This window comes from Achroia grisella, unplaced genomic scaffold, assembly GCF_030625045.1.
Source record: "Achroia grisella isolate CSIRO2021 unplaced genomic scaffold, CSIRO_AGI_Agris_v1 utg2786, whole genome shotgun sequence".
NCBI lineage: Eukaryota > Metazoa > Arthropoda > Insecta > Lepidoptera > Pyralidae > Achroia > Achroia grisella.
The window spans coordinates 1,426,138-1,444,985 of NW_026712766.1; the positions used below are offsets into that span (position 1 = coordinate 1,426,138).

An 18,848-nucleotide genomic window follows, 5' to 3' on the forward strand; every position below is an offset into this window, starting at 1 on the left:
AGAATAGTTTAAAAATAACGCAAGTTTATTACATGTAATTAAATAAAAATAGAATCGTAGATTTATTTTGTTACATGTATAACCGATGGGACCTCCGTGTCCCGACGTTCTGGTTAAGTAACCATTACTTTCTCTACATTATAACCTTACAATCGTGACCTGACCGCGTTTACGTCAATATTTAAAAAATTCAAATCGTTTACAAGTTCATTAATCATTCCGACATACCAATAGCTATGTCACGTCACCATTGCGTTGGGCGAAGATATTCAAACACTTGAGGCATTCATATATCGTGATATGAAAAGATAATATCCATTATCCTGCTTTATGTTGGGCTCAAAAATAATTCCCAAAACCATCAAAACTATTCTAACAGAAATTCTTGTTTTATATTAACATTTGATTAAGTAACGCCCTTGCTAACAATTCTTGTTTGTAGCAGAAAGAACAGGTATTAAATATATAGCTGTAATATATCAGTATAAGATACAGATCGTTCTGCGTATAAATACTATTATAATAAAATTATTAATAAAAAAAAAGATTTCACTTTTTTTTTTGATGGACTGGCAATTTGATGATCTATCTAATAAAAATTTATTACCGTCGCTCATATATGTTTTTGTTACATTTAGAACGACAGATACAGAAATACATCAGAATTGTTAAGAGTGCATTACATTATCAGGTAGCTTGTGTATTCATTGCAATTTCAACCTTATTTTATACACATCTTAGTTCCATAGTTTATTTTTTGATCAATTGCTAAGTTTTGATTGTTCTATTACTGATGAACTGAATAATAGATATGTATATGTATGTATTTCTATTATATATTTTCGTAAGATACATCAATCTAATATAGTGCTTATTTATATATATTTTAGTTCCATTTTAACGCAGTACATGTCTTATAACACTATTCACAATAATAATTAGTAGATTGCCTCAGATGAATACTACGCTATTTCATGGAAACATAAAGAAATGGTGTGCATTTGAAGATCTTCGCTGGCCCATTCCATACGAGTAATCTAACATCAATACCACAGAATTTAACTAATAATTGTATCAAACTGAAACATGGGTGAACGATACCAATGTTGGAGCCAGTTTAAGTTAATCAACCGTACGATTAATAATAGAGTCGAATTTATATTATACTGAAGAATTGTGATGATTAATTTTTTCCGTCAAGTCTAATTCTGATTTGAAGCCAAACTTCTAAAATAACACTGAAGTTGTTTATATTCTAATATGATGAACATGTGACACTTGAGTTGATTGGTAGATATGTTTTCTCTTTCGCACGCATGGGAGAGAACTAGGGCCAGACGTTGCTGTCTTGTCATGGGTGTGATAGAGAAAACCTATCTATACATGTCCAGATTCTTGACAATTTGAATTCTCAGTATAATTTCCAATTGTAGTAAAATTGAGACAATATATTTAGTCTCTAATACATCAATGAGAAATAATAATATATATGAGATAATTTAAAATTTAATGATAATATAACGCACTCATAAAAATAGTTTTTTTTTCAGATATGTACTTTAAGGCTAGAAACATTAGAGACGGGATTTCGTTAAATTAACTTAAACTGGTCCTAAACCAACCCAAGGTTAAAATTATTTTTTTTATACGTTAACTTCCTTATACCAAAATATATTATTATGGCGTAGATAAATGTCTATAATATTAATATAATTCTTCGTGTTATATCTATTTATAATCTAGCTTACATTTATGTGACGATTGCAATACTTTAAGTTCGCAATGTGTCAATTATCAGAGATCTGTTTTGTAATGCTCTTCTTTCATACCTCTGTAACATGACGGAACACTAGATAACAATATTCAACTGTGCCAGTAACTATTCATTAGTATTTAGAACTTTGAGATAACTATGAGCATTTTAACAAACACTAAAGTTACTGATACGGATTGCTGTAATTAACATTACTTATTTTACAATATTTTCGAATTAAACAACCAGCGAGATGGCAACACTGTGCTAACATACATATAACAAAAACATAATTAAAGCTCGTGTACATAGTCTACATTTAATATCTGAATAAAATCTCCAAAAGAAATTACTCGAAAACGCAACAATCAAAATAAAAACACCTGTAAATTTGAGCTGTTCCATTGTCGATTTAGTGTTGCCATTACTCGATAAAGGATACAATCGACAACTGCATTCCGGTGTTGCCAGTAAGAACATTACAAAAGCGGCCAAGACAACATTGGCAGGTCAGCATAGCGTCAACGCTTGAAATCGCCAAGTTACATACGAACAAAATGCTAAATTATTTGGTGAGAGAACACTGCTTCTGGTTTCCAACACCGCCTATCCAGACATATAAAAATAATGTACTATTTATAATGAAACAATATATTATTATAAAAAAAACTGAAGATTAGCTATAAGTTCAATATGAATGCATAATCAATTCTCTCTCAAATTAAAATAATTTTAATAGCAGCATGAAATAATGATTCATTTTGTAAATCTAGACTGTAATATAAGAAAAATCATAAAAAATACATACTAATAAACATACCGAGCTTACAATTACAATGGATCTGTTAAAGAACGGCGATGTTGAACGATGATAGAGCACATTATACGAATTAAAAAAAAATCTACAAGCAACAAACGAAGGCGCAATTATACTAAGTACAGCTTTACGATATCTCAACCTCTTTAACGACAAATTGACATATTTTCCATAAACAAAGTTAGAAACTAATCACAGTTTTTGTATTTAACATTAATGTGAACGCACAATTTTAGAGTCAACCCTGGCCGAAGCATAGACAATCTAAACTTTTTATAGTGTTGCCATTAACAAAATATTGTTACAAATACATAGATGTCATAGAGGGAGATGGACAATAACACAATAAAACATGACACATCATTGCTTCAAAATTAAAACTATCATAAAAAATAATTAAATAACTATGAGATATAAAGTGACTCTAGTCCCGGCGAACGGACTCCGTTATCGATTTGTTATATTTATACTATGGGGACAGATTTAAAGTTATTTACAAAGTGCTACCTCTCGCTCACTCCCACGACCGTTGCTGCCGCTTTACTGGTAATAAATTACAGATGATAAAGTGGTAATATTTTAAAAGTTTAGAGTATGTTAGCATGCCATATACATAATTAAAATCTAAGGTTTAAATGTCCATACATTTACATTAAACATAGCCTACGTTAATTTCCCTTCGTCGACATTCCAAGCCATCTATCCAAACAATATTAGGAGATACGAATCGTGAACACTTTTTTCCTATCATATTGCTGCTAAGCGTAATACACTATAATGATCAAAGACAAGCCGTACATACAATCCTAATAATTTTCCATAGACACTTTCCATAACACACCAACGACTAAATAGTTTAAAAGACAAATTTTAAGGTGGTTATTTATAACCGTTTTCTTTCCTTTCCATAGATTATAGAACACACATCGAGTCATGTTCGCTGCCGATTTGTATACTTTTAAATTTATACTCTGAGCATACATAACCGTTGCTAATTAAAAACTAACACTCTAAAATTGGCAATAGTGGTCCATAAAATATAATGTCTTATAATTCAGATATTTTTTTGTGAGGCAGCAAACACGACATCTGTATTTTATTACAGATTAAAAATACATTTTATTGTCTGTATTGTCTATGGTCGATGAATAAGAAATAGTGAGGTGATAAGTTGTCATTTTGACAATACGATTATTATTAAAGCCATTTTTTTTGTACAAGACAGCCTCTATCGATGCAATACATAATGAATCATGTTTTCAACACATTAAGACTTTCCCGCACAATCTTCGAGGCTTAGCCTCGAGTTAACAGTAGTGTAAGACTTTCACAGACTGATATTCATTACTCACAAGATTAATATAAAAATATGTAAAAGATCTAATAAATTCACTTCTCATAGAAACATTAAACACATATTCACGCAGCTATAAACATTATAAAAATCATTAAGAAGAAAAATTGATAACCAAATAAAGATTGTAGACACAAACAGAACTGTTAACAATAAATTTTCTTATCAAAACTTTACCACAAAACACATCCATGATGCCACAAGCTGGATAGAAGATTCTCGTTTTGCGTTTCATTCTATCAACTTAATATACGCGAGAAGATATCCGAAAAGTAATTTCAAACGGAGTGATTCATTTATTGGGTATACAATTTTTATTCGGTTATAGGCTACAAATACACTCGGCATAGACTAGACCGTGCCATAGACAATACAGACCATAGACAATTTAAACAACGGCAGTGGCGAGTGAGCAAGCGCGAATCTCTATATGGGGTAACTTACGTTATAACTCCATATCTTGCGCTTCGTCGTCGCTGAAATCGCTCATTGAGCTTTCTGTCTCGCTTGCATTGTTATTCGCTGTTCCGTTCGAGGTTTTGGTGCCTGACGACGCCGGCGTGGCCCCGCCCATTCCGGTAATGGCGTCTTTTTCTAACAGAGCCTCTTCAGTTGCGAATCTCCGGACATAGTCTGTAATTTTAATAGAAATAAAAACTTCAAGATATGTATGTTCAGTAAAACCCCGCTGAATGGTATTTCGTTTAGCGCTGTTTCGGTTTATCGCTCTTTTATTTCATCCGGGGGAATAGAATAGAATAGAAAATCATTTATTCAAATAAACTTACATTGAAGCACTTTTGAATAGTCATTACATAGTTTTAATTTACCGCTCGTTCGGAAAGCTGTCTCATCACAAGAAGAACGAGCAAGAAACTTGCGTGTTGCTCTTTTAAATAATTTTATTATTACTTTACATTTTTAAATTTAAGTGTGTGAATACAAACCACCTATTAGCACTAATTCAATTAAATAATCAAATAGAAAAAATATTGAATATATAACCAACTGGTTAAACAATTAATTAGAGGAAATCAGTCATAGTGATTAGAGCAGACCAGGCCCTACAAGCAGCACCCGTTCACGAGTATGATGTATGAGCCTGCCATTTCTGCGCTCGACCATATTTTAGGGAGCCCAATGACCCGGCCCACCACGCCGCCACAAGCATGACTACTCAAAACACCAGACCACGTCAAAGCTACTTACAATTGCCATCTCATAGTTATAGTATTCACATTTTACATAAGAATGCATGCGGCAATCAATACAAAAACCGCTACGCTTTCATATTTCTAAAATAATTAAATAATTAAAGGGGATCCGGAACATGGCGGAAAGACGTCGAGGAAATAGTTCAAGAAACAGCAGCTATAGTCTGTTTTTTAATCCTTGAGACAAATTTGACGTTTCCGATGTTGCCAGGTCTTGGCATTTTTTAAATACAGTTGTGGCAGTAACGGAAATTAATATTAATTACCCATTTTTATAGGTTATTCTAGTGATTATTTAAAACGCATTAACGCAAAATTAATAAAGTATAGGTGTATTAATAAATATATAATTGTATCAAAATAGATTTCTTAATTTCTCTCTAAAACATGGCCTTTTTTTATAAAACAAATGACCTTTTTATAGTGTCATATATCATAAAACAAACACCTATCAAAACTCACCACAAAGCGTGATAAGCCTAAAGCGGTAGGGGGGGGGGGGGGGGAAGAGGGTTGTTAGTAATGTGGACTCATGACCCCAGCACTAGTAATGTACCATGTCAGGTTGACCTCCACGCGGTGCCTCCTGGAAACCATCGTGATAACTTCCTGGTGAATTTGTCACGACGGGCTTACTGACTTGACTTCATATTCATCTTATCATCCTCTACTGGTGCCCCGCCAGCGTAAACCGTTAGCGCAAGCGAGTGCACTATTCCATTATCTATACATATAAATAAAATAGGAGTGTCTGTTTGTAATATTGAAATAACCGTGTTTTACTACATGCATATGAATATAAATACAGACACTAGAATAACATTTTTTACAATTTTTGTCTGTCTGTCTGTCGGTCTGTTTGTTGAGGCTAATCTCTGAAATGGCTGGACCTATTTTGACGGGACTTTTATTGGCACGTAGCTGATGTAATAAGGAGTAACTTAGGCTACATTTATTTTAGAAAAATAAAGTTAAATTCCATGCGGACGCCGCAGGTGCAGCTAGTCATCTATAAAAAAAAGTACCTCAAGCGGTGAGATAATCCGCTACACCACCTAGGTCGTTAAGCAAGTCTCATCAAAACTTGATACGCACCTGAGACCTTCTTCTTGTACTCCTCAGGTTTATGCAGGTACATGGCGGCAGCGTCGCCGTTCAACGGGTCGATCGGATTCGGGTACGTGAGCAGTTGTGGTAGAAATGACTCGAATATATTTGACAAGTCTGCAAAATACATATGTTAATATTAATATTTCATACTAGCTGACCTGGCAAACGTTATCTAAATCCTTACAAATATTATAGAAATATGAAAGTAGTGATGTTTGCTACGCTTTCACGCAAGAACACACCGATCATCCTGAAATTTAGTACACAAGTTCTTGGAGGTATTAGAATGAACATAGGATACTATTTAAAAAATATACTATGTATATATTCAGTAGCAACAATAGGCAATAAGTGTACGGATACCGTGAGTGCTGTGTGTCGCGAACTTTCGTTAAACAATCTAGTGACGGTAGATGAAGAAAAAACTGCTGTCACCTATCTACATTGATATCGCTGTTACTCCAGTCAGCTCGTGACCACGGCTAGTGCAACCTAGTCGAAACGTCGAGAGAGGTAAATACCTTTATTTGCCATAAAATTATTCGTGTTAAGCCCCGGTTAATAATTTAAATAATGTACGTAATTAACAATTAAAAAAATGATGGTCTCTATGTGAGAAATAAGATTTTTCAATACGGTCAACATAATAAAAAATTTTTGCATGCCTAATGAGACCAAACATAAGGACATTATATTCTACAATTACAACCAATGTAAACCTATGTTTATCGCAAGTAAATATGATTTGAATTGATTTAAAATAATATGTACAATTATTGTGCTGTAAAAAACTGTTGTTAGGTTTACAATACGAGCCGTAACGATATGACCTCATCGGTTGTGGAAGGTCGGTCGTTGGATGTGATACAAGCGTTTTATATTTCCTATAGCATTGGTTTAGCAAATACGCTATATAACTCGCATGCCGACATATATATTACATATATCTATACATCTATACATATAAATAAAATTGTAGTGTCTGTTTGTAATATTGAAATAACCACTTTTTACTACATGCATATGAAAATATATACGGTACATATACCAAAATAGCATTTTTTATAATTTTTGTCTGTCTGTCTGTCGGTCTGTTTGTTCCGGCTAGTCTCTGAAATGGCTGGATTTTGACGGAACTTTTTTGGCAGGTAGCTGATGTAATAAGGAGTAACTTAGGCTACTATAAAATTAAATTCCACGCGGAGATAGTCGCGGGAGCAGCTAGTATATAATATAATAGTAATAAACAACACTATGTGGATAAAAAATACAATAAAAAAAAATCGCAGGGCAATTCACACAGCGCTATCTAGACCCAAGTTAAGCTAACTGAAGCTTGTGTTATGGGTACTAGATAACTGATACATATATATATAAATATTTTCGTAAATACATATTATACATAGAAAACACCCAGACCGATACAAACAATCATACTCATGAATACAAATGTTTGTGCCGTGCGAGGAATCGAACCTGCGACCATCGGAAGTAAAGTGGTGTGTTAAACCGTTAGACCACCGAGACAGTCATACAATAAGTAAAAAAATAATATAAGTTTTTTTTAAAGTATGTATTTTAGACTTACCATAAAGGGCAGTCCAGGCCTGGTTGATGACGTCAAGGCATACGGTTCCAGAGACTTCATCGATGTTGGGGTGGTACACTTTGTTCATGAAGCCGATGGAGGGTGACTTGAAGGGGTAGTGGTCTGGTAAGTGTACACGTACGCGCCATACGCCACCCTCGTACGGAGCTGAGGATGAAATAACCATACACATAAAATAGAAAGAAACCACTATATGTAAACGACAATAAATAGCAATTCCAATAGTAAACCAACGAATAACAAAACCTTTACTAAACCTAAATGTGATAAATCTTACAATAATGATAGGGACAAGAACGAGGAACGAGGCTAAGGTATGGCACCGTAGCTTCTCTAAAATTGACCCTTTACCCCTCACTAGGAAATTTCACTAGGAATTTCATTAGGTTAGGAAATTGTTACTTAAACAGTAGGTAAAAAAAATTTATAAATTGAAATTCACATTCCATATAATTATATTAGTAAAGAGTCCATTTTTGAATTTGCTGGTTTAGACCCTGAGAAACGACATAGGCTACTGTTTAATGCGAAAAAAGGGTTGAAAGATGAAAGGTTGTACGGAAGAATCGTCATTTTTAAAGCTAGAAGCTTAAAACTTATTTTAAGGCTGTTGATTAAAAATAAATATCTGACATTCAAAGTTTATAAAATTTTTAAACTTAGGGAGTAAAATATTATTTAGAACGATGTTATGCGTGCCTTATACAATAATTAGGGGGGAAACGGGATTGTTAGTGATGTGGACTGATGATCCTATTGCTAGCAATGTACTATTACTACGTTAGGTCGACCTCCACGCGGTTCCCCCTGGTAACCATCGTGATAAATTCCTGGTGAATTTGTTACGATGGGCTAATTGACCTGACCTCATGTTCATCTTATCATCCCCCACTGGTGCCCCGACAGCGTAAACCGTTAGCGCAGGCGGGTGCACCATACAATTGTCATTCATAAAAAAAAAATACAATAATTAGCCTAAATAATAAAAAAAATCCGACGTCACGCCGACAAAGTCGCGGGCACAGCTAGCGAAGAAATAAATTAACACGGGTTTGTTCGGGTTACGAACACTGATTAGACTATTTGCTTTTGCAATAGCATATGCTGGTGGTTACTCTATTCTCCAAAATTTGAATTTAAAAATGAATCTGCATTATTGTAAACAATTGAAATGAATAAATTTGAAAAGAATACTAGCTGAGTTTCAGTTCTTCTCATCTCTAAATCATTCCGAACTGACGGTAGATTTGACACATCATAAGTCTGTAGTAGACCTACATGAATAAAGATAATTTGATTTCATTTCATTTGATATAATCAGAGACTATATACCTATTGGTATAGAGTTTAGTATAGTCGGAACAATCGTAGCAGATGCATTATGTTAATTTAATACTAAGGGTGCATTTACACGATCGGGTCATCGACCATAGACAAAACGCGAGCGAATCGACGCGTCGCGTCGCGTCGCGTCGTATGGGTCATCGTGCTCGTTTGATCTCTTGAATAGGTATATAGTAGGTTATTGCCGTTTATAATAAAATATATTATCAATTCGATAAACTATTTACGCACTAGCTGTGCCCGCGATTTCGTCGGGGTCTAGTAGTACAATATCAACATCTGCTTCGTCCTAATCCCATTTATTTGGTGTCGTCGTAATACGTTTTTCTCTTCCATTCATCCCTGTTCGCAGTCATCTCTTTATTTAACCCCTTTCTTACCATATCATCTATCACACAGTCCATCCATCTCTTTTTCGACCATCCTCATTCATATGTAACATCTTTCTTAAAATATTATCTTATACATCGAATAATGCATTATCATCCATCAGATAAAAATGTATATAAAACACAGTGAGCGACGCTGTTTGTTCGCTTAGATTTTCTAAATTACGCAGCGGATTTTTATGTAGTTTCCAGCAATAGATAGAGTGATACAAGAGGAAGGTTTATATGTATAATACATGCGTGTTATAGTATAGAATAAGCTGAGAAATTCAAGATTTGTTTATTTAATTTATAAATTACTTATTAGAATCCAGATTACTAATGATTAATAAATTTAGAAAATAAAGTAGGTACGGCTTTAGTGTTTCTATTTGAACTCTGTTAGGGCGTGTGCACACCGCCGGGTCATTGCACAGCTCGAGATCGCGGACGCGACGCGACGCGAAGTTTCGATCGAACGCAGGTCGTTCGCTTTCAGTATGCACAGACACTAAATGGCACTCTGTGCCTACCAAATAACAGAGTAAGAAATAACCAAAATCTATTAAGCAGACTGCCATTGTAGATAATAATGTATAATAGATTGCCAAAAGAAATAGCCGATTTAAAATAAAATTTAGAAGGACTTTAGTAATTTTCAAAGACCAATTTAAATTTATTTTAATGTTAATTTTTACTATTGACATATAATTTTCTAAATGACGAGCTTATATATTATATAAACTGTTTTACATGGCAAATATATAAATAAGAAGCATCCTCCGAAATAATAATAACCCAGTACAATATACACAGCACCATCTAGTCCAAAGCTAAGCAGAGCTTATGTTATTGATACTAGACAACTGATATACAAACATTATTTGTAAATATATACATAGAAAACACCCTATAGCATAGTTATTCATGAATAATGTTAGCACCGTGCGAGTACTCGAACCTAGGCCATCGGAAGTAAAGCGATGTGTTAAACCGCTGGACCACTGAGGCCGTCAAAAGTATAACAATAATAATAACTGATGAGCTGACTGACTGTGCTACTGCCGGGGGTATGTTGCTATCTCCTCTCCTTAAGAGGGGAGATGAGAATTTTTGGAAAAAAAAAGATATAAATAATAATAATAAACACGTTGCATATCCCCTCCTCTACAATAGACCTATTACAAAAAGCCGTAAATCTCAACACATGCCGCATTGTACGGAAATTTCTGTGGTCTTCACTTTCATCATACTCATATAACTCTTGAACTCATCCACGCTTGGCTAAGCCCGCGTGTTTGAATGTATTACCCCTGTAAAAAGGGAGATATATAAAATAATAATAATAAGAACTAAAAATACACAGAAACATTGAAAACTCTCCCAATTACTATCTCGTCCACAGGTGTCATTCCAACATCCTCACACACTGAAGAATACTCAATATAGATATATATAGATAGATAGGCTCAAGAATATCTTGAGGCTAGCCGGCAACTTCACCCACTTACATTCAATATCATACTTCTACAAAAAGCTGTAATACTAAACACATGTAGTATTATCCGGAAATTTTTGTCTTCCTTTTAAAAAATCTGATGAAAGAAAAATGATTATGATGATGAAGATTTTAAAAGGATAATTATAAATAGGTGTCATGGTTTGGTGATTTTTACTCGCAATTATGTACAATCCTATCACCCCATCAAAGGTAGATATAAAATATATATATACAGAGTGGCCCAGAAGTCACTTTACATTTTGAAAATTAAATAACTATTTTTCTATTAATATATTTCTCTTTCTCTTTTCAGAATTAAAAAATATAATCCCTGGAAACTTTTATCATGGATAAGTTTACAACAGAACAAAGAGTGAAGATAATTGAATTTTACTTTGAAAATGGATGGTCAATTGTTGCAACGCAAAGATCGTATATGCGCCATTTTAATGTTAAGTATTATATGTAATTTTCAAAATGTAAAGTGACTTCTGGGCCTGTATAAAGAACAATAATAATAATATTTCTATGTACCTGTATGAGGGACATCCAGTTACAATCCCTTGGAGTAAATTTAGTAAAGATCTTAAATAAGATAATATATACTCACTGCCCGGTGGACCGAAGAATTTAACGCAGAACTCGTTCAATCCGCCCAATATTGTCACCTCGTGCTTACTTTCAATACTGAATTATTGTTGTTAAGGAAAAAACGTCGATCGATAAAACCATAATATTCATCTGCGACCAACAGTAACAGTATCCGCAGAAAAAAGTTAAGGAAAATGTAGTACAAATAAAGTTGCTAAGGATATACTCCCAAGTAATTGTAATGATAAAAAATTACTATAATAGGCAATTGGAATTAATTTAATAAAGAATCTGTATTTTTGCAATCAGTACATACATACACACACACACATGTATGTACATGTGCATCTAATATATAAAATTCTCGTGTCACAATGTTAGCTTCCATACTCCTCCGAAATGACTTTACCGATTTTTATGAAATGTTGTGTGCATATCGGATAAGTCTGAGAATCGGAGAATTTTTCATACCCCTAAGTCATAAGGGTTGTCCACCCCTAAATATTTTTGTTCAAAATTTTTATTTATATTTAATTACGATTTCGTATTGATAAATACATACTCCAAATTTTCACCCGTTTAGCATCACCTCTAATTTTTTAATAGCGATTTTAATTTATACGCCAAAACAACATATGCTGGGTCAGATAGTTATTTATATAAATGCAATATTATTTTATTTTTGATCTCTCTAATTGCCGTACCAATATTAAGATTAGTTATTGTGATTTCCACGGTACAGACAACCTAACTATACCTTAGTTACTAACTAACTGTATTTTAGTTAAGAATAACTTTCATTTCGGAAATTCTAATCACGTACAAGCTCACTTGAAAAGAATAAGAGTTGAGTTTCTTCTCAGTTCTAGGCTCGAAATAACTCCGATCTGACGGTATAGAATAGAATAGAATAGAAAATCATTTATTCAAATAAACCTAATTTAAGCACTTTTGAATAGTCATAGTTATCATTCTTTCAATCTACCGCTCATTCAGAAACCTATAAAAACCAAAATTTGCCATACACGAATATTTAGAGTTGGAAATTTGAAAAACTCTAGACCGACCGAGGTCATCCAGATTAGATTAAATATATTTAATAGTAATTTTTATAGTTTCACAAATGTTTGTAGTATAAATGATATTACAGAATTGCCCTGATAAGGTCCGATAAGATTGTATGTTGGCAACGAGACAGCGAGGTTTCGCGAATGAAATCCAACATTAAGTAGCAATAACGTTTTACTTATAATACTGGTTCTATCCATATTATTGCAAATTATTTTTTTTTTAAATAGTTTTAAATTTTTCGCTAACCTTTTCAGTAGCGAAGTAAGCTCATTTGAAATGAACAAGAGCTGAGATTTTTGTCAGTTCTTCTCAGCTCAAAAGCACTCCTAACTGACGGTAGATTTGACGTATCATAAGAGTCTGTAATAGACCTACATGAATGAAGATATTTTGATTTGATTTAAAGTATCTGTAATTTTAAATTTACAGTTTTTCATTAAATGCACAAGAAATATATTCAGTACATACAACAAAAAATAAATATATAATGTTTTGACTGTCTGTCTCTTTGTTCTTGCTGATCTATGCAACAGTTGGACCGATTTAAGATTAACAAGAATTAAGCGATGACTATTCAAAAGTACTTCAAAGTAAGTTTATTTGTATAAATGATTTTCTATTCGACTTTCACTTACAGATAGCTAATGTTATAAGGAGTAATATAGCTACTTTATTTTAGAAATTTTATTTATTTTAATAAAAATATTAAGTGATATTTCGCGTAAACGAAATCACGGCTAACAGCTAGTAAAATATAAAAGTTTCTTTTGAATGAACTGCTGATAATTGTCATTGAATTTTTATATAACACGCAACTTCTTTTACTGAGCATAAATATACATACTTTTAACATACAATAAAAAAACTGCGAGGACAAACTTCAGTTCGTTCAAGGGATACAGAGTCAATGTACAACGGTGGGTATAGATTAATTATTTATGTGTAATGCAGACTGTAAAATCAATATGACCGTCTGGCTTTATGATGGATGTATTGCGAATTGTTGAGACCGCATAAATGCAGTTTATAGCTTGCTAACTGTTTGTCCGTTGCCTCAATAGAAATAGAAATAATCTTTATTCAAATAAACTCATTACAAGCACTTTTGAATAGTCATATTTTGATTCTACCACTCATTCGGAATGCAGATTCATCACAAGAAGAATGAGCAAGAAACTTGTGTGTTGCTCTTTTTAATAGATGTTTTTTTTATATAAATAACTACAGTATAACAAGTAAGAGGCATGCGATAATCAACATAGAAGTCGCTACGCACTCATTATTAATGTAATCAGATAATATTGTCAGTGCTATAGATTTAAAGTTTTTCTATAAAAACACTATTATCGTTAACGAATTCTTCAATTTTATAGTAAGCTTTTTTGCAGTGGGAATGCTTCTCTTTTAATTAAAAAAAAATCTGCATTATGGTTAAACAATTATATAAAAAACGTTATATAGTAGACAGTTTTATAGCAATGTAAGGACTGTTAGTTCTCTATTAAGCACTTGTCTTTTATCTTACAATGAATACTTTATCTATTAATAAAAAAAAAATGTTAAATACTTCTGCATTATGGTTAAACAAGCATATAAAGACGTTATAGATTGTCTTATAGGAATATAGGGGCAGTTGGTTCTCTGTTCTCTATTAAGCACTTGTCTTTTACGTCATTTGGATTAGGTACTTACTTACTTCATTCATTCATTCATAATTTAAGAGCTACGCTCTTGTCGGTGGAGCTCTTGCCACTTTCCGCGATCTTCCATCATGCTCTTTAATTCTTGATACGACACGACTCCCATTTTGTCCTCAATTTGTTTGATGAATACTTACTTATTAATAGATAATAAAAAAAAATTTAAATACTTCTGCGTTATGGTTAAAGAATTATATAAAAACGTTATAGATCGTTTTATAGCAATGTAAGGACTGCTAGTTCTCTATTAACCGCTTATTTTTTACCTTACAAGGAATCCTGAACAATGTTTAGATGTATATATATATATACTAGCTTTTGCCCGCGGCGGTTTCATACAAACTTTCATCCCCTTGGGGGTAGAACTAATCAACATCCTTTGTTAGCGGATGCCTACGTCATAACATCTACCTGCATGCCAAATTTCAGCCCGACCCGTGGTTTGGGCTGTGCGTTGATAGATCACTATGTCAGTTACCTTTGAGTTATATATATATATATATATATATATATATATATATAGATTTTTAGAAGTTATTTATTGTTCAATTTTATTAGTTTGTAATCTTGTTAAGTTAATGTCAATTTTTATGTTTACTTTGTTAGTAGTAGTTTAGAACTTAATGTGCTATCGTTGTCGTCGATCTCTTATTGTATTAAGTTACCGGTAAAGTTTATAACAGAATAGCAGAGAGGGTGGACTCACTGCCTCCACTGAGTTATGGACCGTTTTGTCTCTTTAATTACTTTTAAATTTTATTATTTTATGGGCAACAATTATATTAGTTTTTGTTTGAGACAAATAAAGATGATTATTATTATTATATTTTATCTATTAAAAAAAAACATGCTTTTGACTATTCCGTACTGCCCTTAAAAACATATAATTATCGATAATAAACAAATTTATATTTTGTTTTTTCGCACTATTCTAATGCTTTTGGCGAGTGTAGATGGCACTCGAAACCCGCGGAATGACTTATCTTCTGCCTCACAGATACGACTTTAGTCTGAGGGCACCGCTATGGGTTCGAACCTCGGGGCAATGCCAAGCGAAATATATCCAAATAAAATCCGAATGTAGAGACGAATTTGTTATTTTTCATTCAAACAAATCAAAATATCGTTATTCAGGTAGATCTATTACGGATTTATGATACGTAAAATCTACCGTCATTTTGAACGAGAAACCGACAAGAAATGGGCTGATATATGATTACAAAAATGCAATATAGAGAGCACAAACATATGCTAGTGCATTTTTGTTGAAAATAAATTATTTAATCAATGGCCGCGGCCAGAACAGTCCCCACAAGCAGCAATCGTTCACGAGTATGACGGATACGCCAGCCATAATTGCACTAGCCAACGCTATTTGTAACAGATCTATATTGAGAACAGTAACAAATGTGATATGTGAAAATAACTTTCAAATCTGCTTTTGAGTCAATGGCTATATAAAATAATAATTAAATTATAATAAGTATGTTATGTAGAAATTAATATATATATATTTACGACCTCGGTGGTATAGCGGTCTAGCACACCGCTTTACATCCGATGATCGCGGGTTCGATTCCTCACACGGCACAAACATTTGTATTCATGAGTATGATTTTTTGTATCGGTCTGGGTGTTTTCAATGTATAATATGTATGTATTTACGAAAATTGTATCTATTTGTATCAGTTATCTAGTACCCATAGCACAAGCTTCAGCTAGCTTAACTTGGGTCTAGATTGAGCTGTGTGAATTGTCCTGAGATTATTATTATTATTATTATTATATATATATAATGTATTAAGTTGCAACACGCTGAATGATTGAATAATAAGTAGATTAGATAGACAAAGTTTAAAAAGGAATTGAAATGAATAAATAAATAAACATACATATGTACTTATACCATACATTTAACGAGTTTATAGATAAACGTTACTAAACCATTTTACCCGACTACGCGATACAAAGAAGGGTGATGTGTTTTGCTATGCCTATTTATGGGTTTGTTAATTTGTGTAGTTGTAATGAAAAACGCGTGGGCCGATTATGATGATTCTTACGTCAGTCGATTTGTCTTAATCTTGCAAATGTCACAATAGACGCAATAAGCAAATCTATCTATTTACTACAGCAACGAGCAGACTATATATGTTGTATAAAAAAATGTTTTAAGTTCATAACAAACTTCTTTGAAAGAATGTTTTTTTAAGTAATTTTTTTTTATAGGATAATGAAAAATACCAGATAATAAACTGTATGTTTACTTTCTGGTATAAATACAAAATATTATAGTATATATATTTTGTAAATATTATGTTAGAAAATTTTAAATAAATGTATAAAAATAATGTACCAGTTGAATTTCTTGCTTTTTCTTCTCAACTGAAGCAGCCATCTGAACTGAACAGTAGTGTTAAAAATAGTAAAAACATCGATACTCATAAATAATTAAATTTTAATAATTAGTATTCAGTTATAACCTAATAGGTACTTTTAATTTATTGTATCATTAATTAATGAAATAACAACACAAGATTGTGTCACTAATGATAAAGTCCATTTACATAATAAATGGGCATTATAGTTATAAGAGTTTCCCATTACATAACTTTACTAATATTAACTTTTAATGATTTAAGTACTTATATATGTATATATAGAACATTAACAATGTAACAGTTACTTTTGTAATAAGGTGTTTAATATTCATTTCAATAATTCATCACCATGCATAGATTATGAGTAAAAAAATCACATAAACAATTCAATTACAGAGAAATATTGTATATAGTTTGGTCAATATATATTTTGAATACAGGAAATTATTTTTTTTATTTGGGTTTATACTGACTAACAATTAAATTACAGAAAAAGATTTTATTTAGTTTATGAAAATATCTGTATGTGTACAATACTTGTATAAAATAGTAATTATTACACTGTTTTATACAATTATTGTTCACATAATATAAATAATTTATATATTTGATGGTTAATAATTTAAATTATTTTTATACCTATTATATCTTTATAATAATTGAAATTTAAAATGTTCACTGGTAAAGTATCAATATTAAGTCCTAAGATTATCCTATGCATATCAAATAAACTAAATATTTTTTTTAATTTAATTTACCTTGCATGTATTTTTTTTTATTCATAATGTATGCATTATGAAGATAGTTACAATTTATACATAGTTTTGTCTATATTCTGAAAAACAAGCTAATTATTTAAAAAAATATAAATAACTTTTATACTCTGTGCAATTAGATAACAATGATGCATTGTTAAATCTTTGTGTCAACATATTAGATTATCATTGTTTACAGTGTAATATTACATCAACTTGGTATTTTATACCCCTAGCTAAATACTAACAACAATGAACTTGCTGTGGACTTATGATAATGATAAATTTCCCCTATATACACAAAGAAAATAAAAAAAAAAATTGTTTATGATTATTTCTTTTTAAGAAATATATATAAAAAAAATGTAATTATAAAAAGTACTAGGTATATTATCCTACAGATTATAAGTTGAAATTTTATATTTCATTGTTTAATTACCTAATTATATTTTATAATAATTCATTATGTATAATTAATTAAATAGAATATATTAAAAGCAATAGATGCGAGGTTCTAAGACATAGTGAAAAAAATGCGCAATTGAGACCGTGGCCTACATACGAATTACGAAATATTACAATCTACTGTAGTAGAGTAGACACGGAAGCGAGGAACCTCGTACCGTGCTCTAACGAACAGCGAGTGTTTATCTATGTGTTATATATAGATACGTACGTAGTCCCACAGGGCAACACAAAGAAAAAATGCACGCTCAACCAAGATAACTGGTCAAAGCTCCCATCATGAATATAAACCATACAGAGAACAATTTCCGACCTTGTAGCCAAATATCGGATACAAAATTTATTATACACACACCCCGTATCGATTTTTTTAGTAGTCGTGACAATCAGCTGATAGTCCTTTACCACTTATTTACATGGTGGTCTTCCAACGCAATACGTCCTTTGTATGACGATAACAAAGAAAGGATACAGTTTGATGACATCTGTGTCCATGCGACGTTTCCCAGCGCTCGGTGACGACATCTTCGTGATCTATTTCGAATAAATCACAATATCGAGCACGAACACTAGCACAAAATCACACTGGTCGCAGCGAGACCAACTTTTAGTCCACCAGCAGCAATCAGAAAAATAACATTGTAGAAAAACAATGAACAGCAACCATAGACTAAAATTTGGAAGGTGATGTGTAATGAAACCAATGTTGCTAGTGCATAATATTAAAAAATAATCTATGTCTTGTTACTTCTTCTAGTTTAGGTAGTGTAAATCTGCTCTTTACCATAGACAATTTATAATCGGAGGATTATGCG

The 18,848-nt window shown here is 32.2% G+C and overlaps 1 protein-coding gene across 1 annotated transcript; it reads right to left on the reverse strand.

Annotated features, from left to right (window-relative positions):
- Positions 1-1,357: 1,357 nt before the first annotated feature.
- LOC131843108 (ubiquitin-conjugating enzyme E2 H) lies at positions 1,358-18,720 on the reverse strand. The gene is made up of 5 exons (XM_059191706.1): positions 18,506-18,720; positions 11,681-11,757; positions 7,837-8,004; positions 6,234-6,362; positions 1,358-4,557 (listed from the first exon to the last, which is right to left on the reverse strand). The coding sequence occupies exons 1-5, from the start codon at positions 18,556-18,558 to the stop codon at positions 4,370-4,372; spliced, it is 615 nt and encodes a 204-aa protein (XP_059047689.1). The 5' UTR covers positions 18,559-18,720; the 3' UTR covers positions 1,358-4,369.
- Positions 18,721-18,848: the final 128 nt, after the last annotated feature.